Source organism: Agrilus planipennis, unplaced genomic scaffold, assembly GCF_000699045.2.
Source record: "Agrilus planipennis isolate EAB-ADULT unplaced genomic scaffold, Apla_2.0 scaffold134, whole genome shotgun sequence".
NCBI lineage: Eukaryota > Metazoa > Arthropoda > Insecta > Coleoptera > Buprestidae > Agrilus > Agrilus planipennis.
In genome coordinates, this window is record NW_020438860.1 from 293,262 (window position 1) to 316,498 (window position 23,237).

Consider the following 23,237-nt stretch of genomic DNA (forward strand, 5'->3'; position numbering starts at 1 on the left):
TAAACAGTAGTCTTCTGTTAATTAATTTATTTAAAAAAAGTAGTAAGGATAGATACCAAAAATGTTTAGGAACAATTTAAAAAATCTCCAATAAAATTATAACTACAAAAAAAAAAAATTTGAATATTTGTAATGAATGTATGCAATTTAAAGCTTAATAAATTACTATTATTCCTCTCAAAATTGAAAAAAGGGAACTATTAGGCAAGAAATAAACAAAAAAAGTATTTAGCACCCATTTAAAATTTTTATTAATCTGAAATATTTACAGTAACTGTAGTTCAAATCACATGAGCAAAATATTACCTAAATATTATTTTACGTTAACAACAGGATCGTTATTTACATTGGTTAAATCTAATGACGTTAATTAAACAGCAATTAATTAATTACAGCGGGCTGTATAACTTACAACTAAATACGAGGCACAATCAAAAAGTTTTAGAAATGAAAAAATATTCTAAACAAATGAAAGAATTAAAGACAAAAGAAATCTGGCATTAGGCACGCAAGTCTTAATAGATTCCTAATTCAAAAAAGAAAAAAAAAAATGACGGCAACAACAGTAAGTATCGTATAATTATTATCAACGTGCACTTAAAAACCTAAAACAGAAAAAATAAACATGGTAATATGTTCTTTTATATGTATATGCTTGCTTATGTGTATAAAAATAATTGTAAGGTACGCAACTAAAAACTATTGTTTTTTGCTGTCTTTATTAAATACGTGAAGAAATTGACGAAGATAACAACAATAAAAAAAGGATAACGTAACTAAATTAAAAAATATTCTTTTTCGCAGTATTTATCAGCAGTTAGTGTTAAGTGGTTCGACAGGTGGGCATCCCCTGACCCTCCGCGGGACTCATACGATATCCTATGTTGGTCAGCATTATCTCAAAAGGGTCTTTGGTCATCCTCTGCTGATTTGCTTCCACTGCCAGCCAAAGATCCTTAACGACACGTGTGTTTGTCTCTGCTTCATCCTAAAATTAATATAAAGATTATTACAAAAACAACCCTTATACATAAGTAAAAATCAAATAGGGAATCACCTCTCCAGATGGCGACCATAGCTTAACTACAGAATCAATGCCGCTCGAAGCTATGAGACAAGAACTAGGATGAGGCTGGACACAATTGACTATGGAGACATCTCCCCAAAGTGCGTTTACCAGGTTTGTCGTCTTTTTATTCCATATAAAAATAATCCCGTCGTCCGAACCAGAACAAATGTAATTCCCATCCTCTCCTAAACAAACCAAATAATTGAGAAATTAAAATAAACTCCGTTTTATTTGGAATTACGGAGAGGAAACACATCTCTCCAGCTCACCCAAAAAGCTTGCTTCTTTAATATCAGTTGTAGTATTGCAATGTCCCAGGAAACGAAGTTCAAAGTCCTTAGCGTTTGTCTTTAACGCCATTTCCCTGCTCCCTATCTTTTTAAAGTTCTTAAAGTATTTGTCACCCTCTTCCTTCCTTTTAAAGTTATTTTTTAGGGTGACCACTTCTGTGTGCAGAGCTTTGAACTCCTCGTCGTTGGCCAGGTCCGGTTTCATATCTTTTACATAGAGGAGCCATGCAATAGCCTCATCCAACCACTTGAGGGACAGGAAACAGTTCACAAGACCGATATAAGCCTCCAATCTATCTGGACACATCTCGATTACCTGAAGATAGTCTCGGGCAGCGCAATAGACGTCTCCAATCCTTAAAAATAAAAATTGTATACACTAGAGAATAAAATAAATGTTTTATTGCTTCCACAGCCCCGAAAATAAAAGTCATAGACTTTAGGAAGCAAAATAAGTGTCTTATTGATTCCACAGCCCTTAGAAAAATAAAACTGGTGTTAATTTGTTATTAAAAAGTAAGTAGGGACTTNCTTCATACAACAATGTCTCAGACAGTAATGGCCGCTACTCCTACACTAATTGTTTCTTTTCCCAACAATGCTCAAAAGATAATGGCCACCCTTCATACAACAATGTCTCAGACAGTAATGGCCGCTACTCCTGCGCCAGTCATTTCTTTTCCCAACAATGCTCAAAAGATAATGGCCGCTCTTCATCTGCCAACTGTTTCTTTGGGTAACAATGTCTCAAACAGTAATGGCCGCTGGTCGTCTACCAATTGTTTAATTTCCCAACAATGCTTAAAAGATAATGGCCGCTCTTCATACAACAATTTCTCAGACAGTAATAGCCGCTACTCCTACACCAATTGTTTCTTTTCCCAACAATGCTCAAAAGATAATGGCCGCTCTTCATCTGCCAACTGTTTCTTTGGGTAACAATGTCTCAAACAGTAATGGCCGCTACTCGTCTACCAATTGTTTCTTTTCTCAATAATGCTCAAAAGATAGTGGCCGCTCTTCATACAACAATGTCTCAGACAGTAATGGCCGCTACTCAAAACAATGCTCAAAAGGTAATGGCCGCCTATTATTCTTCCAAGGAATTAATGTGAGTAAGTATGAGGACAATTACGGTTTGAATCATCCTGTATATGTATGATCCGGAAAAAATTGAACGGTCATGATGAGGATGACGTTGAAACATGTACATTTGTACATGTGAATGTCTGAGTGTATGTAATGCACGTGGTTTAGACTAAGGGCAATAACATTTCACGGAAATTTCGATGAAGGACGACCTGGGCACTATAAATAATAATTTTCGGTTGTTCATTTTGTCTAAGTAACCTTGATGGACGCAGACCTGAGAGTGCTAAACATCATTATTTACTCTACACCTACATACATGGGTACCTAAATCGATCTCTCGCTCGTCTTCTATAAAATTCCTTTATCTAAAACGTTTATCTATTATTTATTCAACATTCTCAAGTTACTTCGCGCGTCTGTCGATGAAAATTTTCTACATTTTCGTGTAGATCAGTTTGTTCGTCCAAAAATTAAAAAAGAAAAATGGCAAAGTAGCCGAGGATTATCGGTTCTAAATCTATCCCAGGATTATTAAACTTGCCACAAAAGATTGTCGCGCTTACTTTCTGATATTTACCGAAGAAGATGGAAAAAAATAAATGCATGTATCTACAGTCAGTTGCGAAACAAGTGAGTAAAACAAACAAATGGTTTCCGGTAACTGGTACCGGTCCCATTAGTGGGCAGTTGTTTGACAAATAATTCATTAAATTCATTTGAGACTGGCTGAGTGTGGACACACTAACGGGCACACCTTCTATTTACATATTAAATATATTTTTATATATATATATGTACGTATATGTATTTGGTGTGTGTATATATGCAGATTGGTGCTCCTTCATGCTAATGGTAATCAAAGATAGTTGTCAGACCGACCCAAGGCTAAATGTGGACGTTAGAGAATAAGCTGCGGGGTTAATGCACTCCGGCGTCGGTTTCAAAGACCCCAATGAATGAAAGGCATTTTTTTTCTGAACATTTTAATAATCCCTATAACTTAGACATATTTGTTAAAATCTTAATAATAAACGTTCGTTCCATTAAATAGTTTTCACGAACATTGAATAGTTAAATCACGTGAATTTGTAGTCATTTCCGTTACCACGTATGAAAACAATAAAGGAACTTAAAAGTCAAGACACATCCGTGAATTTGTTTGTTATATATGTACATCTCCAATTATTCAACGCAATCCCACGTGTAACTCTGAAATTCTCACGGATCTTCGTAATGGCGGCCCTCGACTTTCGATTGTTACTTTTTATAACAATGCTCAAGAAGATAATGGCCGCTTCTGAGCGTCCTACTATTGGCTACTTCTCTCGCAAGAAAGTAATGGCGGCATACTTTTCAATTGTTTCTTTTCCCAACAATGCATCAATTATTTCGATTCGTAAAAATGTAATGGCGGCCTTCATTTTTCAATTGTTTCACTTTAATGTTTCATACGGTTCATACTGTCAGGATAAAAATAACTCAGACGCAATAGATTCGACATGCTGGCTTCTTTGGCTACCATCTCCTACGAATTCGTACCTGAACTTAACATTCTCATTAGCTGGTAGACGCACTAACTACACCTTGGCCGTGACTTCTGAAAGTTTCTAGCTCGCTTACCTTTACATTCTCGTAATAGCATTGCTACAACTATTATGACACTTCCTCTGCATGTGTACTATAATAGTCATAGCATCCGCTACAGTTTCTAGTTTCTAAACAACACATTACAAATAAAGTAAAGTCGAAAGGGTCGTACGAACTATTTACCCAATACTTATTTTGTTTAATTAAGTGGCGAACTAATTAAAGATTAATTGTGAGGTAAAACATAATTATTTCTTTTACATGTACAGGTTCTTGCAAGAAAATTTCGCTACATTGAGGAGTGGTAACTCCACCACCGTTGGCGTATGAAATAAATCGCCAACGGTTGAGGAGTTCCTTGGCCTCGAGGGCATATCAACAAAATGAAGATGGACCCCCTTTGAAGGTAAAAAAGTGCGTAACTACTAAGTAAGAAGATTAACTTACTCCGATCGTATGTTTCTTTCACTTTTGCAAAGATTAGGTGCCATTTTTTGGTAAAAAGCGCAATCCTGCAATTTCAATGAGGAAAGGTAGAATTCCTTTACAAACAAGGTAAAAATAATGGTAAATATTGCGTTTAAGGTCGAGAAATATGATTTGTAGCTTAATGGTACATCAAACGATCAGTCAGAGGTTTCTGGCAAGTGACCATTTCGTTTGGGGAGGTAAAAATAAAATTCAATATTACGTTTAAGATTAAATAATATCGTACGTAATTTAATTCAGAAGCTACTAGAATGTTTGGGAACATTTGGAATGGTAAAATTAACGTTAAATATTGTGTTCAAGATGGCGAAAGATGTTGTCGCAGTTTACTACGATCAATCTGTATTTGCCAGAGGTTTCTGGCGCTTTTGCGAAATGGCTATTTCTTTTGGGGAAACAGAATCAAACTTAAATGTCGTATTGACGATTGAGAGAGACGATTCATAGCAACGAGAACGGTCAGTTTGAGAGTTTCTAGTGGCGCGAACGGTCTTCGACCAGAAGAAAAAAACCAAAGGTGGCCGTTCGACAACGTTGCAATCTAAAAGGAACTCGGGTTGTGCGTTCGATGCACCGCAATCCACCGGTTCATCAGTTCTTCAGATCGAGATGGCGAGATGGTTTTTTGCTTTCGCAGAAATGCAACGATGGCTGCGGCTATGGCGGCAACAAAAACCGTTCCCGCAATGCACATACATACATGAAACGTACATGAGCTTGTTGCCATCGCGATGCAACAACTACTAACTCGGCGTCCGGTAATTACCCTTTCATTACGACCGGATCTGGTTTGGCCACTCTCGGTTTGAAAAACGCGCATTTTTCCTCTGTACCTTCAGAGAGACTTCATATATAGGTACCTACGTTTACGATCTGCAAGATCGCATACTTATGCAAATGCCTTTTCTTGATCGGATACCGCGAACCCGTCGTATCTATTCGTTCCTTTTTGTCGTAACTGCCTCCGACTTGAGCTACTAGATGCGGACGTACAGACTGGTCATGTCGTTTATGGAAAGTTTATAGCGCCATTAGAACTACGTGACGACAATTATGAATTTTCAGGTTCGTTTTTTCAAATGCATTTAAGAGACAAAAGCGTTTAGAATCGGTCCAGTGTTCTTTTTCCCATAATAAAGTCAAACCATCGAGCATTCTATAATTGAATATAATTCACTCGTAAAACATCCAGTTATCCGCTTTGCTACTGAGTTCAATAGTAGAAAAAGTTTTTCGAATCTTAATCGTATTAAAAAATACGCATTAAAACCGCTCAAAGTCAAAGATATCTTGTCTATGTACATGTATTTTAATTTAGATTTAGAGAAATTGCTGGTAACATCTCCCTGAAACTTTATAACACCATTAAAACTACGCGACGACAATTACATATTTTCTTATTCGTTTTTTCAAATGGTTTTAAGAGAAAAAACAATTTAGAATCAGCCCAGTGTTCTTTTTCCCCACAAAGAAGTCAAATTACCCAGCACTCTATAATTGAATATAATTCACTCGTAAAACATCCAGTTATCCGCTTTGCTACTGAGTTCAATAGTAGAAAAAGTTTTTCGAATCGTAATCGTATTAAAAAATACGCATTAAAACCGCTCAAAGTCAAAGATATCTTGTCTATGTACATGTATTTTAATTTGGATTTAGAGAAATTGCTGGTAACATCTCCCTGAAACTTTATAACACCATTAAAACTACGCGACGACAATTACATATTTTCTTATTCGTTTTTTCAAATGGTTTTAAGAGAAAAAACAATTTAGAATCAGCCCAGTGTTCTTTTTCCCCACAAAGAAGTCAAATTACCCAGCACTCTATAATTGAATATAATTCACTCGTAAAACATCCAGTTATCCGCTTTGCTACTGAGTTCAATAGTAGAAAAAGTTTTTCGAATCGTAATCGTATTAAAAAATACGCATTAAAACCGCTCAAAGTCAAAGATATCTTGTCTATGTACATGTATTTTAATTTGGATTTAGAGAAATTGCTGGTAACATCTCCCTGAAACTTTATAACACCATTAAAACTACGCGACGACAATTACAGATTTTCTTGTTCGTTTTTTCAAATGGTTTTAAGAGAAAAAACCGTTTAGAATCAGCCCAGTGTTCTTTTTCCCCACAAAGAAGTCAAATTACCGAGCATTCTATAATTGAATATAATTCACTCGTAAAACATCCAGTTATCCGCTTTGCTACAGAGTTCAATAGTAGAAAAAGTTTTTCGAATCGTAATCGTATTAAAAAATACGCATTAAAACCGCTCAAAGTCAAAGATATCTTGTCTATGTACATGTATTTTAATTTGGATTTAGAGAAATTGCTGGTAACATCTCCCTGAAACTTTATAACACCATTAAAACTACGCGACGACAATTACATATTTTCTTATTCGTTTTTTCAAATGGTTTTAAGAGAAAAAACAATTTAGAATCNAATAAAATTATAACTACAAAAAAAAAAAATTTGAATATTTGTAATGAATGTATGCAATTTAAAGCTTAATAAATTACTATTATTCCTCTCAAAATTGAAAAAAGGGAACTATTAGGCAAGAAATAAACAAAAAAAGTATTTAGCACCCATTTAAAATTTTTATTAATCTGAAATATTTACAGTAACTGTAGTTCAAATCACATGAGCAAAATATTACCTAAATATTATTTTACGTTAACAACAGGATCGTTATTTACATTGGTTAAATCTAATGACGTTAATTAAACAGCAATTAATTAATTACAGCGGGCTGTATAACTTACAACTAAATACGAGGCACAATCAAAAAGTTTTAGAAATGAAAAAATATTCTAAACAAATGAAAGAATTAAAGACAAAAGAAATCTGGCATTAGGCACGCAAGTCTTAATAGATTCCTAATTCAAAAAAGAAAAAAAAAAATGACGGCAACAACAGTAAGTATCGTATAATTATTATCAACGTGCACTTAAAAACCTAAAACAGAAAAAATAAACATGGTAATATGTTCTTTTATATGTATATGCTTGCTTATGTGTATAAAAATAATTGTAAGGTACGCAACTAAAAACTATTGTTTTTTGCTGTCTTTATTAAATACGTGAAGAAATTGACGAAGATAACAACAATAAAAAAAGGATAACGTAACTAAATTAAAAAATATTCTTTTTCGCAGTATTTATCAGCAGTTAGTGTTAAGTGGTTCGACAGGTGGGCATCCCCTGACCCTCCGCGGGACTCATACGATATCCTATGTTGGTCAGCATTATCTCAAAAGGGTCTTTGGTCATCCTCTGCTGATTTGCTTCCACTGCCAGCCAAAGATCCTTAACGACACGTGTGTTTGTCTCTGCTTCATCCTAAAATTAATATAAAGATTATTACAAAAACAACCCTTATACATAAGTAAAAATCAAATAGGGAATCACCTCTCCAGATGGCGACCATAGCTTAACTACAGAATCAATGCCGCTCGAAGCTATGAGACAAGAACTAGGATGAGGCTGGACACAATTGACTATGGAGACATCTCCCCAAAGTGCGTTTACCAGGTTTGTCGTCTTTTTATTCCATATAAAAATAATCCCGTCGTCCGAACCAGAACAAATGTAATTCCCATCCTCTCCTAAACAAACCAAATAATTGAGAAATTAAAATAAACTCCGTTTTATTTGGAATTACGGAGAGGAAACACATCTCTCCAGCTCACCCAAAAAGCTTGCTTCTTTAATATCAGTTGTAGTATTGCAATGTCCCAGGAAACGAAGTTCAAAGTCCTTAGCGTTTGTCTTTAACGCCATTTCCCTGCTCCCTATCTTTTTAAAGTTCTTAAAGTATTTGTCACCCTCTTCCTTCCTTTTAAAGTTATTTTTTAGGGTGACCACTTCTGTGTGCAGAGCTTTGAACTCCTCGTCGTTGGCCAGGTCCGGTTTCATATCTTTTACATAGAGGAGCCATGCAATAGCCTCATCCAACCACTTGAGGGACAGGAAACAGTTCACAAGACCGATATAAGCCTCCAATCTATCTGGACACATCTCGATTACCTGAAGATAGTCTCGGGCAGCGCAATAGACGTCTCCAATCCTTAAAAATAAAAATTGTATACACTAGAGAATAAAATAAATGTTTTATTGCTTCCACAGCCCCGAAAATAAAAGTCATAGACTTTAGGAAGCAAAATAAGTGTCTTATTGATTCCACAGCCCTTAGAAAAATAAAACTGGTGTTAATTTGTTATTAAAAAGTAAGTAGGGACTTACCATTTTCTTTGAAAAAATATTTTTGCTCTATTTAGATAATCACAGGCACATGGTTGTTTACTAATACGCTTATTGTAGCTATCTATATTTTTCATCTTTACAGAAATTCCATTCTGAAAAAAATTTTCTTATAGAAACCAATTATTTTGAACATAAAACCCAAACTCCTTACTCTACAGCAGCAGCTCTTGTTTGAAACGTTTTTACAAGCTTTGAGGGCATAGTCGGGTACCCGAAGCTCCTTTGGGCTCCTGGGGCGGTTCAAGTCGAACAAATAAATCTGTTCACCCCCCATATTGACCAACATTTCAGTACCGGCGCTATTAAAATCGATATAGGTGGTAGACAAGTTGTTTCTCATATCATCATCGTCGTCCGAACTTCCTGCGTCGTAGATTCCAGACTCCTCTTTCGAAAGGTGTCCTGGCGCATAGAACTCCACGCAATTGGGATCGTGCACCTGAGAGGGCGCACGTTTTCGAGAATCGTACGTGTGATTAGGCTACAATAGTCATATATGCAAAAAGTACTGAAAGAAGTCAGTTTTAATTAACAATTACCCTGTACTGGTTCGTTCTGACCATCCTTCTGTCAAAGAGTCTTACAAAACAATCGTTTGCCCCAATAGCGATCAAATAGGGCTTTGTAGGATTGACAGCTATGCATTTAATCTCTCGTGTGTAACTCAAGTCTATAAACACCTTGCTTCTGGCCAAACATTCATGAGGCTCCCTCATATCATACTGACTAAAAAGACACACGTTTAATAATATAAATTCGGGCAAAAGAGGGGCAGTTACATGGAGAGTCCATCTTCTCCACCGGACCAAAACAGGAGAGGTTGGTCAGGAGCCCTGGCAAGTCTTTTAACTCTACCTACATGACAACCACAGTCTAAATGAGGTGTTTGCCTCATAAAGGCCTGCTCCATGGCCTGTACCATCACCCTACAGTCACCAGCTGCTGTTGCAACCAAGGACTCGTCACTGCCTAGAAGCTTTCAAAAGAAAACAGTTTCAATTTTGAATTTCCAGTAAGCTATTTAAGAACTATGATCAAGTTACCTTGACAGAGAATATATTGCCAATATGAGGTGTGGGTACTGTTTTTAGATGCTTGTGTGTGAAAGGATCCCAAATCATCACATTGGTGTCATCGGAGCCTGATGCCAATATCCTATAATTATCAGCTTGTAATAAGCAAATAAATATAACTATAAATTTGAAATATAAGAATTTACCTTCCATCTGACGACCATTGCAGACAATTCACACAACCTTGATGCCCTTCTAGTTCTTTCTCTAAACCTAACCTGCTAATCAAAGATTCATTGAAGTGGAATTTCTTTTTCAAATAATTCCTGTACGATCCTCTAATTTCCCTGTTACGAAGAACCATAATATGATTCTGATAATCCTCAGATCTCCTCATTTTTCAGGTTCTTTTTTCAAGTTCTACAAAAACGATACATTACTGGCAGATCAACAGTCTCGAAAGTGCTATTCATGGCTTTTCAAACAATACAAAACGAAACTAGCTGCACTGATTATGAGATAAACCTGAAAAACTGATAACTGACGAAGCTGTCAACATCAAAATTTGTTTATTTTTTGACTTTTTTCTTATAAATTCAAATTTCACTGGCTTATTTTCACAAACGTCAAAAATTTTAGGTTAGAACGAAGGTCACAAAGAAGCTACTAATGAACTATCACAAAAAGTAGACGGACAACCTATTGAACTATATATTTATGTATAAAATATGAAGTTGAATTAAATTGAAACAATTTACTTTCTTTCTAATGTCTTCATTCCTTACGCGAGTGAAACCAGTATGTTACTTCATAGAAAGGAAATAAAAAACGTACGTATATTTCGCTATTTTTTTTATAGTTTAATAACAAAAATAAATAATAACAAGGTCAACAAAAAGTTTAAAAATAGCTTTCGCGTTGTGCTTGTCAGTAATACGTTAAATTTGAAAAATGAAACCACAAAATTAAAGGTGTGGTTGTGCTTTGCGTAATTAGTCATTAATTAACAAAATGCTGGGACAACAACTTGTCCATAATCTATTACGTCAAGTTTGCTTTAGGGTTAGAAAATGGAAATTAATTTCATTCAAGACAATTGTTTTAGATTTGTAACTTTCATTTGAGTGTTATTTCTACGTAATTTTATTTGTGAACTGTGCAATAAATGAAAATTTCAATGAAGTGCTTTTAATCGTCATTTAAGTAAACTGAATATTAATACGCTTGTGTTTTTTAACAAGGTCCAAATTAAAGATGCCAGATTCTGTTGAAATAGCTGTGGAAAAAGTGCTTAAGGGGCTTGCCTTGGACTTTGACGACGACGAAATATGCGATTTTACTTTAGAGGAACAAATTTCAGTGATGGAGTCTCAAGGAGTAGCTCCAACAGTTAATCCAAATTACAAACCCATCGTTGGAGAAACCATCACTTATATTGTTGCCACCGTTATTTTGAACGATGCAGACGAAATTTTAATGATGCAAGAAGCTAAACAGTCTTGTGCTGGAAAATGGTGAGTTTATTACACCTGTGTAGTATCATTTTTTAAGTCTCTGTAGGTATTTGCCTGCAGGTCGAATGGAAAAAAATGAGTCCATAATTGAGGCAGCCAAAAGGGAAGTCAGAGAAGAGACAGGTCTCTTAATAGACTGCACTACATTATTACTTGTTGAATGTGCAGGAGGCTCATGGATACGCTTTGTTTTAACTGGCATAGTGATAGATGGGACACTAAAAACACCTTCACAGGCTGACAAGGAATCTTTACAAGCAAAATGGATTGCAAATCTGGATGAAGTCACCCTAAGAGCTAAAGACATCAAACATCTCATTGATAGAGCCAAGTAAGCTTAGAACTTCTCTTAAGAACTAATTTATTTTTATACTAAAAAGGTCCAATGGGTAAACAAAACTTAATAATTACTCTAAAAGTGTTTTAAGTAACAGCTATTTTACTTAAGCAGATTTGAACTCTTCACAGTGAATACAACCTGATGTTTGGCCCCTACAATAAATATTAGTTTACTTTTAGGGATTTAACAGTTCCTTTAAACCTACTTTAATATATCTGTAAGACTATGCTGTAACTGTTCCCATCTGTACTCTGTTAAGTTTTCTAAAGCAGGAGTCCAACAAGGTAGTCCCACTTTGGTCCTGGCAGCACTCAGGATTGAAGCTGCCAACTGGGAAGGGGGGTACAATTGCATAAAATGAATATCTGAAAATTTTAAGTTTACCTATGTGTATTGGCTGAATTTACTTCATAAACTTTACCTACCGTCTATTGTACATTCCAAATAAATCTTGATAGATTCATTAAGTTCAAAGAGTAATTCCCTGGAATTCCCTGAGAAATATTGCATATCTTCAGGACTGATCAAGGCCTGCATATAATAGTACGTGTAATGTGCAGCAGTGGGAAACATGATGTATCCAAAGAAAAAATTCAGTATCAATATCTCTACTGATTTGTATTCTTGTCTAGAGTAACGATTTTTTACTAAAGCGTTCATGTCGGCGATTTTGGGGATTTTTTGAGCACATTCTTCGAATTTCGCTGAGAGTAAAACGTAGGGACGATAAGCATAATGAATCTCACTCACATTTTTAGGATAAACATCTCTAACATTATAATAGTACAATATAAATAGAATATTATTTTCTTATGCACCAATTGCAGTGATTTCAATAAAGTATGTAATTATTAATTTGGTAACTAAAAGAAAACTTGAGAATCTCGACTTACGAATTTGAATGTTTTATAATTGTTAGTCTCTATTTATTAAATACTAAAATTGTGTGGTAAATGTTTGTAAAATATAATTTTTTTCAAACCTGCAATTAGTAGACAAACGTTGCATACAAGTTGAAGATAATGCGGTACAATGTCGTGATTATCCATAAAAATATCAAGTAAATAGACTGCTAAATGTAAACAAGAATGGCTCATTTTCTTTTGCGTTGCCGTCTGTTTTAAATACGCGATAAGTTCATTACGAAACAGTATCTAAAACGTTTATTTTTTTTCTGTAAATATTGTCATTTTTTTTTTCATTGTTTCTACATACTTGAGGGGACTGGTGGTGGAACGGAATCCTTTGCATTTCGCGTTGTTTTATAACTTTCTTAAAGTCCTCCTCATACTGGATAAACTGCCTCCACAAGTCTGCATTGTTCTGTAGGTATTTATTTTGCATAGAAAAAGTTTTTTAAACTTTTAAAATCAATCTTTCTGTCTTACCCAAAATGTGGAGTCTTTACTTGCCAGTTCTTGAGCAGCAAAATCCATTTTTAAACACGAAATAAGTCGCACATGTCACTTTAATTAATGAATGATAAGTTAATTTTGAACGCCCTTTTTATTTAAGACCACTTTTTTTTACTTTGATTTAATTCATAGATAATTTTTTAATGCTCCCATACATATTTTTTTCAGAATGATAAGATGGTGTTTGATTCAAGTTGGGACCCTTGACCATTTTTTTTAACATTGATTATTTCAATAACACATTTGCTGATTATTAGTCTTTAACATGAAAATTATGGAATACATATTTAAGATTTACTTATATGATTGTTAGGAGAGACGTTTTAATATTTATCTTTTTTTTTTAATAGACAGTACAAGCAGGCCCGTTCTTTGAAAGACAAGACGTGGCATAAGGACCAGTTGCCCCTCTTGAAGCCTCACACCAAGTTACTTTTGAGATTGCTAGTGGTAACCAAAAAAAGGTCCTCAAATCGCCTCCATGTACTTTTAAGCGAACGCACCACATTTCATTTGCCCACCTGTGAAGTTCACCCTGCGAAATCGATTTATTCTACGCTAAGAAGGTTTATGATTGAGATATTTGGGGCCGAAGTGGCCCCTCACAGACCTCACGGTCTTTTAAATGTAAGTTTTCGAGGAAGTGAGATCGATAAGAGTACGAAAATGACCTCCATATACATATTCTAATAATTCATAATATTTAAGATCATTTTAGTAATTAATTATGATTATTTTGGTGGTCAAAAAAATGTCTAAGTTTGTCTACAATAGAAGAGTAACTAATCCTAAACGTTATGATTTATTATATTAAGTTCAAAGAACAATAAAAATTTTTTTAGATAACTTATTGAATTCCTAATTTTTGGTGAAGTTATACTCATTATTATGGGGACCATTTTCATGCTCTTATCGGCTCTAATCTTTCAGAGTGTGTTTTATATCTATTTTAACTAGGTGGAGCATGGTGGTAAAGAAGGCGCCGATGGTGCATGTTTGTCTTTGTTGGTTGTCTTTAAATCTCCCCTTGAAGAGGCCCCGATTATAGGGAAATGCGTTTGGCACGAAGTTACCAAAGACTTGGAGGAAAAAATTCTGTTACGAATAATGGCGAAAAATTCTACGTTACCGGTCCATGTTATACGTTAATTGTATCGCAACATTTTCACTAAATTATCTGTTCACGATTCATAAATATTGTATGTATTTTTTTATTGCATTTCGCGAGCCATTTTAAAAGTTGTGCCTAACCATCGTTATTTTTAATGTTGACTAATATTTAGCTGTTAATAATGTTCAAATTGTACAATATCGGTTATATTTTAGTTTATTTCTATTATTGATGTATAATTTACATTCCATTTTATGATATTATATAAAATAAACAGTATTTTTTAACCTCTATATTATGTGGTTGAGGACAATATGTATTTATTATTGTAAATTTGTGTTATTTATGAAATATCTAACTCATATTAATATATTTACGAAACGTTTATGTAACTTTTTTAAATAAATCGTTGTTGATAATTGATTATTTTGATTATACAGAAAAAATAAAACTCCCTGAAGTGAAGACTTGAACACACATTTGAATCAAATTTTGCGCCACTAATGAATTCAACCAGTAGGTACCAATCAGAAAATACTAATTACCTATGATACTAATTTTAAACAGTCAATTTAATATAAAAATAAATTTACCAAATTATTAACTGCCTTTTTTAATAAATTATATCAAAATTGGTCTTATTTTTATTAATTAAGTAATAAAATGATGTAAAAATTAAATTTATTTCCTAATATTGACTCTCTGATTTGGCATTGACATCTATAATCTATGATTGACATTCTTGATTTTAAGGTTAGGAGACACGTGTTGTTTTCGTATTTTGGTTATAAAAGAAGTGCCAAAAACGAGTATAAAATGTCTGTTATTAAACGTGTGGTGTAAGTAAATCGCAAAAAGGCACTGTGGCAATTGTATTAATGTAATTCTGTGCTTATTTTCTAGGAAAGCGACCACACGAAAAGGTAAAAAAGTTCTTACGTCAAGAGAGCCTCAGCTGGTTGAGGGCCCCAAACGTGCTGCATTCTTTTGGGGCCGCAAAACATCTGAATTAGTGCGGAATTTGCTTAAAGATCTTTACGTTCTAAAGAAACCAGATGCAATATTTTTAAACAAAAAGAATAACATCACAGTTTTCGAAAATGTGACGCCAGTGGAAGCTATTTGTAAAAAATATGAGACGCCCTTGTTTGCAATGGGTTCTCATTCAAAAAAGAGACCTAATAACGTAGTGTTCGGTCGTATGTTCAACTATTCTTTGTTAGATATGGTAGAATTAGGTATAGACACTTATGAAGGTTTAAAAGACTTTGCTGGAGCTAAAGTTACATTAGGTGTTAAGCCGTGTTTAATATTTAACGGTCCTTGGGATCAATCTGACGAACTCAAACAGTTAAAATCTATTTTTGTGGATCTTTTCCATAAAGAACATGTAGAACAATTGAGCCTTCAAGGTTTGGAACATGCCATTAGTTTCACTGTCACTCCAGAAGGTAAAATTGCAGTCAGATCATATAAAGTGCTTCTTAAGAAATCGGGATTGAGGACACCCAGAATCGAACTTGAAGAAATTGGTAAGCTTTTAAGAAATTTATTTAGAGTGTTGTCTATACTACTTAATCATATGTATGTTTAGGACCAAGGTTCGACATGTCCCTGAGAAGGAGTAAATTGCCCTCTGAAGACCTAATGAAGCAGGCATGTAAGAAACCAAAGGAACTTAAAGTTATAAAGAAAAAGAATATTGATAAAGATGCACTGGGTAACACCAAAGGCAGAATTCACATTGGCAAGCAAGAAATTTACAAGATACAAACAAGGAAAATGAAAGGCTTAAAGAAGACAGCACGTGAAAAGAAAATGGAGCAGCTTCTTAAGCAACAAGAAAAATCTACTACAAATAATGTACAAAAAACCAAGAAGATGAGAATCGAAATTGTAGAGTAAGTTTGTCATATTTATAATTATGTAAAATACTTATTACTGGGATGGTTTACAAAAAAAAGTGTTAGGGGGTTTTGAGAAATATTTTCTCATGTGATAACAGAACATTGTGTGTAAATATTGCTTTTAAAATTAATCTACTTATAAAATAAAAAAAAAAACGTAAAACTATCCCAGTTTTAATAATTGATTTATCTATTATTTATACGTGTACGTATAAAACGTGCTAATAGCTGTTAAATTAAGATTGTGTATATTTTGTAGTTCTTGGCCTTTCACGACCGGCATATATCTTTGCGGTGTTTTCTTCCGGGTCTTTTGGGCGTGGTCCGTGGAATTTTACTTTTCCAAACGTTTCGCCGTTGTTTGCTGACAGCATCTTCAGTGGCGACTGGACAGGTGATCAGTTACGACTTAGCTCTGGGCAGGTGATCAGTTACGACTTAGCACTGGGCAGGTGATCAGTTACGACTTAGCACTGGACAGGTGATCTGTTACGACTTAGCACTGGGCAGGTGATCAGTTACGACTTAGTACCTGCCCAGTCCCCACTGAAGATGCCGTCAGCAAAGAACGGCGAAACGTTTGGAAAAGTAAAATTCCACGGACCACGGCCAAAAAACCCGGAAGAAAACACCACATCGATGTGTACATTTTCTCTCACGTCCCTTCTATCTTACAAGCTCCTTGTAAACGTTTATTTCTTTTGTAAAAAAATAAAGGTTTCTTTTTTTTTTTAAGAGAACGTTTCATTATTGATACTCAACGATTTAAAAAGCAATTTTATATTTCTAGTAAGTTTTAAATGGAGAATAATATATGACAAATAATAACAAAGTAGTGCTATTAAGTATCTTTATTGATATTAACCCATTATAATATTAAAAAAAAAAAACATCAATTTTGTTAACTAACATGATGAAGGTCAAGTTTAAAATTAATTACAGTTCTCGATACAATAGTTTGTTTAATTGTAGCCTGCATGATGGGTCTACTTTTGTCATATGTTCTTGTTAATAATTACCTTTTTTAATGTATTATTATATTCCAAAGGAATGCAAATTATCTCATTATCATCGACTTATTTCTTATTCAGTTGATTTCATCTTTTAGTCCTGTAGTTTTTCTTCCATTTTCCATAGAATTTTGTTATCAGTTCCATATTAATTCCAGCCGATTGCACTAGACCAGTGAAACTCAATTCCTTGTTATCCCAATTCGTTAAAATGTTCCTGTTGCCCACTAAAAGAGTAACCAGATTATCCGCTTTCTGTTGTTGAACCAAATAGTGGCAACATTCTATAATTTGAATGTACAGAACTACATCCTTGTCCTTTTTCTTTGGATATTTAATGAGGGGCAACGGAGCCTTCTCCTGCGGCCTCTGCGCTCGGAAAAAACGATTCCCTTGGTGAAACTGTGACTCCAACCAACGAATTGCGTCTCGGGCTTCGGTCTTTTCACGTTTTAAGTCGTCCAGGGCTGAAACAACTAATCAAACAAATATTAGTTAAAATTAATTTAAACGTGCAAATGGTTTATTTACCTGCTGAAGGAACTAAAACTATGAACTTTTTCGAGCTAACCAAGTGCTTAACCATAAAAGTGTACTTTATTAGGGCATCTGTGTCTAGGACGAGGTAGGGGCTGAAGGCGGTACGCCCTCTGACCCTGCTTTCTAAAGCGCGCACCTCGGCGGCCAACCACAGTTGTCCCATGTGCTTCATCTTCATTAATTGTCCTTTTGGCTCCAAACCATTAACAGGACTGTATTTCTTAATGGACAATAGCTCTGGAGACACGCAGTTCTTGTCCTGTTGTTCTGACGACTCCTGTAATTGAAATTAGAATGATTTTTATATTAATTTTTATTAATTAAATCTTACGTGAGAATTCAAATTTATTGTATTCTTGTTGTCTTCTGGTGAAACGACAAAGATCTTTTTGTCTTCTTCATAACTAATCCCTAGTTCTTGTATTTCGGCAATTTGACGCCCATACGATACCAACTTAGCAATTCTAATGACTATTTCATCTTTGGTGAAAAGTAGGGTGTTGAAATAATTCCATTCCAAATCTTTGTGCGCGTGCCACAGAATTTCTGTGCCCTTTAAAAGGGTATCTTCTGGGAGCGGCATTTTTTTGCAGTCCGCTTTGACTTCGTCCAAATTAATTTTGGTTTCTTTTTCAAGCTTGGGGTTGTCCAAGACGGCGTTAAGTACGTTCATAAGTTGGATCATTTGTTCTAGCAGGGATCTAGTGTTTTTGCCGCAGGTCTTGAGGATGTCCACATCGGATACGAGCCAGTCAGTTAAAACTTTAATGCAACTCAGAAGTTTCCTCTCAGCCAGAATGTCCAAGAATACTCTGAGATCTATAGACTGTTTTTTCGACAAATAATCCATGATAAAAGTGTAGTTGTCGACGACATGAGTGTTGTTCTCTGGTGTTGTTTTATTCTCTGTTATACCATTTATATCTTCGTTGAGTTGTTTTTGGCTGTTTCCTGATGTTGGGGTATCAACATCTTTCCTATTCTTGACATCGGTTCCTTCTTCGCCCTCTTCTTCGTCTGAGGCTTCGTCGGAAAGACTTGAGAACAGTTCTTCGTCTTCTGAACCATTGTAAGATAATTCTGACCCCAAATCGCTGATTTCGTCGTAAATTTCTACATCACTCTGGTCAGAATCGTCGTCACAAGCTGTCTGTTTCTTCCTACGTCTTCTTAGAGTTATCTTGCACTTTCTGACCCCATTACGTGACTCACAGCGACTCTCAGACGGCTCAGGTAGATTTGCAACGTTTTCTTTAATGTATTTCAGTATAGTTTGATTCAGTTGTGAATAAATTGCTAATGTGAAGGCGACAGCGACTGAAATTTGTTGCGAATGTGTCTTTTGCAACTTGGAAATTGACATAAGACACAGGATGACCATTTTAAGGAGTATGTCGTCGTTTTTCTGATAGGAGGGGTACATTGAATCGTCTTCTGAAGTTGCTGTCTCTTCTTCTGGTTTGTTTTTAATTATTTTTGGATACAGCAGGCACTCCTGAATATCGATATTCAACTGATGACACAGCTGGTAAATATTAGGCAAGTTTTTGTTGAAAATCCAGGAATCAACGAGCAAAAGAAATTGGGAAATAAATTTTTTCATACTATCACTTTTTTCTACACTGGTTTCGTCATTTTTGGCTTCAGACTCGATACAAGACGTGGTGTTCTTTTCAAACAAGTTCATCAAGTTCTTTTCAGTCCCCTCAAACGAAATGGGTGCATTCAAACCCCTTAAATAGTAATAAACGGCATCAAGGAGTTGATTTTGATTTGAAGCTAAAGTGCCAAGTTGATTGTATGGAATTCCCAGTTCTGGTTTGAAATTAGCTGCTTGCAAATAATAACGAATGGTTACTTTACAATCTTGGTTTGGATAAATGTCCAGCTTGTACCGGTTCAAGTCTCCTAAATAAATTAAGCAACGGTGTAATGATGCTTCAATGAACTCCTTCAAATTGCAATCTAATTGTTGCTTGTTATGCTTCAAAATTTCTGAGTAAACGGCAAAATCGATTATACCCTTGAAGTCAATCGAATATCTACATTGTAGTTCATTAATAAAGTGAACATAATGTCCTATGCCAGCATGAATGTGGCTCTCGATAGCAGAAGTCTCAATGGATGTAAATTCCTTCTGTTTTAATTTTTTGGCCGTCGATATGACGTCGTAATAACATTTGCGCCACAGTAGTTCTTCAGTTTTGCGACCATATAGTATTGGATCTATGAATATAAGCCGTTCGCAGTAGTCGCGAAACTTATTCCTTTGGACATGCAGACTTGGCGTAAAAAGATCTTTGATACCATGGGCACGGCTTCTTGCATCATCCAATCGCTTGGTTATCTCACTTATGATTCTATAAAAGACCAAGGTTTTAATATAAACGTGTTTTTTCAAAATTTAAGTTATTTGGGTAACATAACCTAACTTCAATAAAAACATTTTCTAGAGTAGATTTATATCATAAAATTATTACATATGTATATCAAATTATTGGTAAATTAAAAGAACTAACATGAAAGACCTTTGAAACTTACCGACAAATTTTTCGAAACTGTTCCTGACCTTCTTGTGGACGAATTTCTTGCGAATTGTAGCTACCCTTCTTCATCTCATCACATTTTTAGACTTTTCTGGTCATGAATCTTCTATTTCCTTTTCTGTAATTGTAAATATCCTCACAAATTGGGCTGCTTTTATCATTTTCGTTACTTTTTCACCATTACTTATTTAGACTGATAGCTGATAATGAAACACTTATAAATAAATCAAAAAACGACGGTTGTCACTTAACCACGTGACGGTGATAAGTGAGAATCCAAAATGAATAAAATAAATTTAACTTGTTAATTTATCAGGTTACTTCAAAACATCTTTACGTAATTAGCTTTGCTTATTATTTTAGTAAGAGCTGATAAGATTTTAATCAGATTTTGATGTTGAATTTTTTAAAATAAAGTATTTAAAAGATGTTAATTGATATGGATCTTCTTTACACAAAATCTGTAATTACTTCTCAGTCTTTGAATAGTTTTTAATTGTATTTTGTAATAATTCATATTTATTATAAATAAATTTATAAAGTATGGTACTGTTGACACTTTCAATAGATGTTTTTTAATTTAATTTCTCAAGGTTGTTGTTGCTGTTGGCAACTATCTATGGTTCGCAACATTTCATAATAATGTTGTGGTGGGGTTATTGACTGACGTCTCTTAGTGGTCGGTGTAAATTAACGTTTTATAGTGTTTATATATAGGGAGGTATTTTTTTAAACTGATGACAATTAAAAGATGGATTGCGTATTAAAAAAGACAATGTCAAGCAATAATTCTATGGCTCCTGCAAAAATCCGTGGACCCGGTAGACCTCCCAAAAAGACAGTATCTTGTACTTGGTGCAACGAAGGAAAACAACCCCTCAAATATGTGCTACCCACTACAAGCGGTAAAAAGGAATTCTGTTCCGAGACATGCTTGGCAGAATTCAGAAAAGCTTACATGAAGGGTGCCTGCCTAAACTGCGACAATGTCATTCGAGCAAACAGCAGTGGAAACAAGGATTACTGTTCAACTTATTGTATGAATAAGCATCAAAAGAAGTCTGAGGTAAACAGTAAAATTGCTTCTGTAGCTCCTACTACAGCAGGCCATTTCATTGAAAGTTCTTTTGATACGTTTCAGGTAAGGGATTTCTTCCATTAAAGTATCTAGGTTATGTTTATCTTTTACTTTCTTATTTATTAGTATGAAACCTATCAGGCGTTTAACTGGGATGAATATTTGAAGCAGACAAATAGTTCTCCTGCACCTCTTGATTGTTTCAAACAAGCAGTGAATCCCCCACAGAATGATTTCAAAGTGGGAATGAAACTGGAAGCATTGGATCCCCGCAATGTAACTTCTACTTGCATAGCCACTGTGATTAGTGTCTTAGGACCAAGACTTCGTTTAAGATTAGATGGTAGTGACAATAAGAATGATTTTTGGAGATTGGTGGATTCAAGTGAAATTCATCCAATCGGTCATTGTGAAAAGTCTGGGGGCATGCTGCAGCCACCTCTTGGTAAGTAAAGTCTAGGAAGTCTAAAGCACTCATTGTCTTTGTGACATGAAAAATTGATGATGCTTTTTGTTTTATTAGGGTTCAGAATGAATGCAAGTTCATGGCCAATGTTTTTGTTGAAAACATTGAACGGGGCTGAAATGGCCCCTTCAAAGATATTCCAGTCGGAACCCTCCGGTCCCAGGACGAATCTTTTCCAAGTGGGGCAAAAATTGGAGGCCGTAGATAAGAAAAATCCTCAGCTGATTTGCTGTGCAACAGGTTTTTACTTTTTATTACGATTTTTAAAACTTTTTGCATTTTGTACATTAATATTTACAGTTGGAGCCATCAAGCAAGATCAAATTCACGTCACATTCGACGGTTGGAGGGGCGCCTTCGACTACTGGTGCCGCTACGACAGTCGCGACATATTTCCTGTAGGCTGGTCGGCAAAAAGCGGTCACCCTTTACAACCACCGGGTCAGAAAAACAGCACAGGTTCTAACAGGTACCGGGAACACTGCTCCATTCCTTTTGCAACTCTTTCTAAAGACTACTTTTCTCAGATTCAAGATACGCACCTTCTCCCTGCCCTCGACGACTACTCCCGCCTCTGCCACGACTAATAACACAGTGAGTACAACGATTGATGTCCAGTCTCCAGAAGCGGACACATCAGCCCCACCTCCGCCTCCGATCGTGGTTCATCTACGCAAGAGTTGCATGGGAGGACCTTTGATAGACTCTTCTCTGTTGCCATTGATAATAGAAGACACCAGTCCCGTCGATTTGGCCAAGAAGCTTGTCGTTGAATTGCTGGGGGCTTCTAATAAGCCGGACGTTGTCCTAGCACGATTGGGCAGTCTCCAGGGCGAAGAGATGGTAGTTACGCACGAGGGTACTTCGTATACCATTAAATTACCGGGTTTGCAAAAGGCAAGCGACCTGGAAGGTGTTTTTACCGCTTTAGTGACGAGTTTGGGATGCTGTTCGCAACTTTTTGGTAAAACATTAGAGTATGTGAGGCTAGTTGGTGTTATCTAATTCTTTTTCTTTCTTTTTCAAGCTCTAGAACATATAAAAAGGGAGTGTGTGATGTGTGACAACAGGCCGCCTCCTACAAAGCGCAAGACGCCGGCAGAACAAGAAGCTGCCACGTCTACCACCCCTACTGACACCCCTCTAAGCGATTCACCAGTGTCGTCGCTAAATAAGACTCCGCCACAAGAATGGGGCATCGAGGAGGTGATTCAGTTTATCGAATCCGCAGATCCCTGTCTTGGAGTCCACGCAGATCTCTTCAGGAAACACGTAAGTGCCAAGCAGGTGTCCCTTTTTGAGACAACATAATTAATCAAAATATTTTTTTTGTGTCCATAGGAAATTGATGGAAAAGCACTCTTGCTTCTCACACCCGATACCATGATGAGGTACATGGGTCTGAAATTGGGCCCTGCTTTGAAAATTTGCAACCTGGTGCAACGGATTAAAGGTAGACGACATTCGATGTAGTTTTTTGTTAATAAGACGTAAGAA

The 23,237-nt window shown here is 35.5% G+C and overlaps 7 protein-coding genes across 11 annotated transcripts in view; 3 read left to right on the top strand and 4 right to left on the bottom strand.

The window, feature by feature from the left end:
* Nucleotides 1-702: 702 nt before the first annotated feature.
* LOC112906759 (WD and tetratricopeptide repeats protein 1-like) lies at nucleotides 703-1,779 on the bottom strand. The gene is made up of 3 exons (XM_025981592.1): nucleotides 1,339-1,779; nucleotides 1,058-1,254; nucleotides 703-988 (listed from the first exon to the last, which is right to left on the bottom strand). Exons 1-3 carry the CDS (start codon nucleotides 1,664-1,666, stop codon nucleotides 824-826), a joined length of 690 nt encoding a protein of 229 aa, XP_025837377.1. The 5' UTR covers nucleotides 1,667-1,779; the 3' UTR covers nucleotides 703-823.
* A 5,811-nt stretch (nucleotides 1,780-7,590) lies between these two features.
* LOC108738966 (WD and tetratricopeptide repeats protein 1) lies at nucleotides 7,591-10,464 on the bottom strand. Its single transcript, XM_025981575.1, has 9 exons — nucleotides 10,020-10,464; nucleotides 9,844-9,955; nucleotides 9,580-9,776; nucleotides 9,340-9,526; nucleotides 8,952-9,281; nucleotides 8,780-8,892; nucleotides 8,227-8,603; nucleotides 7,946-8,142; nucleotides 7,591-7,876 (listed from the first exon to the last, which is right to left on the bottom strand). The coding sequence occupies exons 1-9, from the start codon at nucleotides 10,208-10,210 to the stop codon at nucleotides 7,712-7,714; spliced, it is 1,869 nt and encodes a 622-aa protein (XP_025837360.1). The 5' UTR covers nucleotides 10,211-10,464; the 3' UTR covers nucleotides 7,591-7,711.
* Nucleotides 10,465-10,551: 87 nt separating this feature from the next.
* Nucleotides 10,552-14,578, top strand: LOC108739077 (8-oxo-dGDP phosphatase NUDT18). 3 transcript variants are annotated; one of them, XM_018472780.2, is made up of 5 exons: nucleotides 10,552-10,643; nucleotides 11,055-11,327; nucleotides 11,374-11,658; nucleotides 13,433-13,709; nucleotides 14,040-14,578. In XM_018472780.2, exons 2-5 carry the CDS (start codon nucleotides 11,068-11,070, stop codon nucleotides 14,229-14,231), a joined length of 1,014 nt encoding a protein of 337 aa, XP_018328282.1. In that variant the 5' UTR covers nucleotides 10,552-10,643; nucleotides 11,055-11,067; the 3' UTR covers nucleotides 14,232-14,578. The 3 variants fall into 3 exon arrangements, with proteins under 3 accessions (XP_018328282.1, XP_018328283.1, XP_018328284.1); XM_018472781.1 differs by lacking the exon at nucleotides 10,552-10,643 and adding an exon at nucleotides 10,695-10,784; XM_018472782.1 differs by lacking the exon at nucleotides 10,552-10,643 and adding an exon at nucleotides 10,785-10,875.
* Nucleotides 11,660-13,417, bottom strand: LOC108739078 (cyclin-J). 2 transcript variants are annotated; one of them, XM_018472784.1, is made up of 6 exons: nucleotides 13,056-13,417; nucleotides 12,883-12,990; nucleotides 12,650-12,821; nucleotides 12,089-12,371; nucleotides 11,873-12,032; nucleotides 11,660-11,819 (listed from the first exon to the last, which is right to left on the bottom strand). In XM_018472784.1, exons 1-5 carry the CDS (start codon nucleotides 13,101-13,103, stop codon nucleotides 11,891-11,893), a joined length of 753 nt encoding a protein of 250 aa, XP_018328286.1. In that variant the 5' UTR covers nucleotides 13,104-13,417; the 3' UTR covers nucleotides 11,660-11,819; nucleotides 11,873-11,890. The 2 variants fall into 2 exon arrangements, with proteins under 2 accessions (XP_018328286.1, XP_018328285.1); XM_018472783.1 differs by having other exon boundaries at nucleotides 12,093-12,371; nucleotides 13,056-13,416.
* A 355-nt stretch (nucleotides 14,579-14,933) lies between the features above and the next one.
* LOC108738976 (ribosome production factor 2 homolog) lies at nucleotides 14,934-16,180 on the top strand. The gene is made up of 3 exons (XM_018472608.1): nucleotides 14,934-15,032; nucleotides 15,097-15,725; nucleotides 15,788-16,180. Exons 1-3 carry the CDS (start codon nucleotides 15,010-15,012, stop codon nucleotides 16,096-16,098), a joined length of 963 nt encoding a protein of 320 aa, XP_018328110.1. The 5' UTR covers nucleotides 14,934-15,009; the 3' UTR covers nucleotides 16,099-16,180.
* Nucleotides 16,181-16,936: 756 nt separating this feature from the next.
* Nucleotides 16,937-20,492, bottom strand: LOC108738967 (protein SMG5). The gene is made up of 4 exons (XM_025973279.1): nucleotides 20,192-20,492; nucleotides 17,982-20,010; nucleotides 17,642-17,927; nucleotides 16,937-17,586 (listed from the first exon to the last, which is right to left on the bottom strand). Exons 1-4 carry the CDS (start codon nucleotides 20,263-20,265, stop codon nucleotides 17,198-17,200), a joined length of 2,778 nt encoding a protein of 925 aa, XP_025829064.1. The 5' UTR covers nucleotides 20,266-20,492; the 3' UTR covers nucleotides 16,937-17,197.
* A 341-nt stretch (nucleotides 20,493-20,833) lies between these two features.
* LOC112903913 (polycomb protein Scm-like) overlaps nucleotides 20,834-23,237 on the top strand; it is a 10,319-nt gene continuing 7,915 nt past the window's right edge. Inside the window, exons 1-7 of one of the 2 annotated variants that reach the window (XM_025973285.1) lie at nucleotides 20,834-21,337; nucleotides 21,401-21,719; nucleotides 21,798-21,980; nucleotides 22,041-22,209; nucleotides 22,268-22,704; nucleotides 22,768-23,012; nucleotides 23,082-23,202. In XM_025973285.1, coding sequence (XP_025829070.1) covers nucleotides 20,948-21,337; nucleotides 21,401-21,719; nucleotides 21,798-21,980; nucleotides 22,041-22,209; nucleotides 22,268-22,704; nucleotides 22,768-23,012; nucleotides 23,082-23,202 — 1,864 coding nt within the window. In that variant the 5' untranslated portion in view covers nucleotides 20,834-20,947. Of the gene's footprint in view, nucleotides 21,338-21,400; nucleotides 21,720-21,797; nucleotides 21,981-22,040; nucleotides 22,210-22,267; nucleotides 22,705-22,767; nucleotides 23,013-23,081; nucleotides 23,232-23,237 lie in introns of those variants that run through there. The other variant, XM_025973284.1, reaches the window with a different exon arrangement.

Coding starts and splice junctions, on each gene's coding strand:
- LOC108739077 (XM_018472780.2), top strand. CDS start 11,068: ATGCCAGATTCTGTTGAAATAGCTGTGGAAAAAGTGCTTAAGGGGCTT. Junction 11,328..11,373: donor CAGTCTTGTGCTGGAAAATG/GTGAGTTTATTA, acceptor AAGTCTCTGTAG/GTATTTGCCTGCAGGTCGAA. Junction 13,710..14,039: donor GACCTCACGGTCTTTTAAAT/GTAAGTTTTCGA, acceptor TATTTTAACTAG/GTGGAGCATGGTGGTAAAGA.
- LOC108738976 (XM_018472608.1), top strand. CDS start 15,010: ATGTCTGTTATTAAACGTGTGGT. Junction 15,033..15,096: donor TCTGTTATTAAACGTGTGGT/GTAAGTAAATCG, acceptor CTTATTTTCTAG/GAAAGCGACCACACGAAAAG. Junction 15,726..15,787: donor AATCGAACTTGAAGAAATTG/GTAAGCTTTTAA, acceptor ATGTATGTTTAG/GACCAAGGTTCGACATGTCC.
- LOC108739078 (XM_018472783.1), bottom strand. CDS start 13,103: ATGGATTTTGCTGCTCAAGAACTGGCAAGTAAAGACTCCACATTTTGG. Junction 12,991..13,055: donor GTAAAGACTCCACATTTTGG/GTAAGACAGAAA, acceptor AAATACCTACAG/AACAATGCAGACTTGTGGAG. Junction 12,033..12,092: donor TTTGGAATGTACAATAGACG/GTAGGTAAAGTT, acceptor TAAAATTTTCAG/ATATTCATTTTATGCAATTG.
- LOC108738966 (XM_025981575.1), bottom strand. CDS start 10,210: ATGAGGAGATCTGAGGATTATCAGAATCATATTATGGTTCTTCGTAAC. Junction 9,282..9,339: donor TCAGAACGAACCAGTACAGG/GTAATTGTTAAT, acceptor TGACTATTGTAG/CCTAATCACACGTACGATTC. Junction 7,877..7,945: donor TATGGTCGCCATCTGGAGAG/GTGATTCCCTAT, acceptor TATTAATTTTAG/GATGAAGCAGAGACAAACAC.
- LOC112906759 (XM_025981592.1), bottom strand. CDS start 1,666: ATGTGTCCAGATAGATTGGAGGCTTATATCGGTCTTGTGAACTGTTTC. Junction 1,255..1,338: donor TAAAGAAGCAAGCTTTTTGG/GTGAGCTGGAGA, acceptor TGGTTTGTTTAG/GAGAGGATGGGAATTACATT. Junction 989..1,057: donor TATGGTCGCCATCTGGAGAG/GTGATTCCCTAT, acceptor TATTAATTTTAG/GATGAAGCAGAGACAAACAC.
- LOC108738967 (XM_025973279.1), bottom strand. CDS start 20,265: ATGAAGAAGGGTAGCTACAATTCGCAAGAAATTCGTCCACAAGAAGGT. Junction 17,928..17,981: donor CAATAAATTTGAATTCTCAC/GTAAGATTTAAT, acceptor TTTCAATTACAG/GAGTCGTCAGAACAACAGGA. Junction 17,587..17,641: donor AGTTTTAGTTCCTTCAGCAG/GTAAATAAACCA, acceptor TTGTTTGATTAG/TTGTTTCAGCCCTGGACGAC.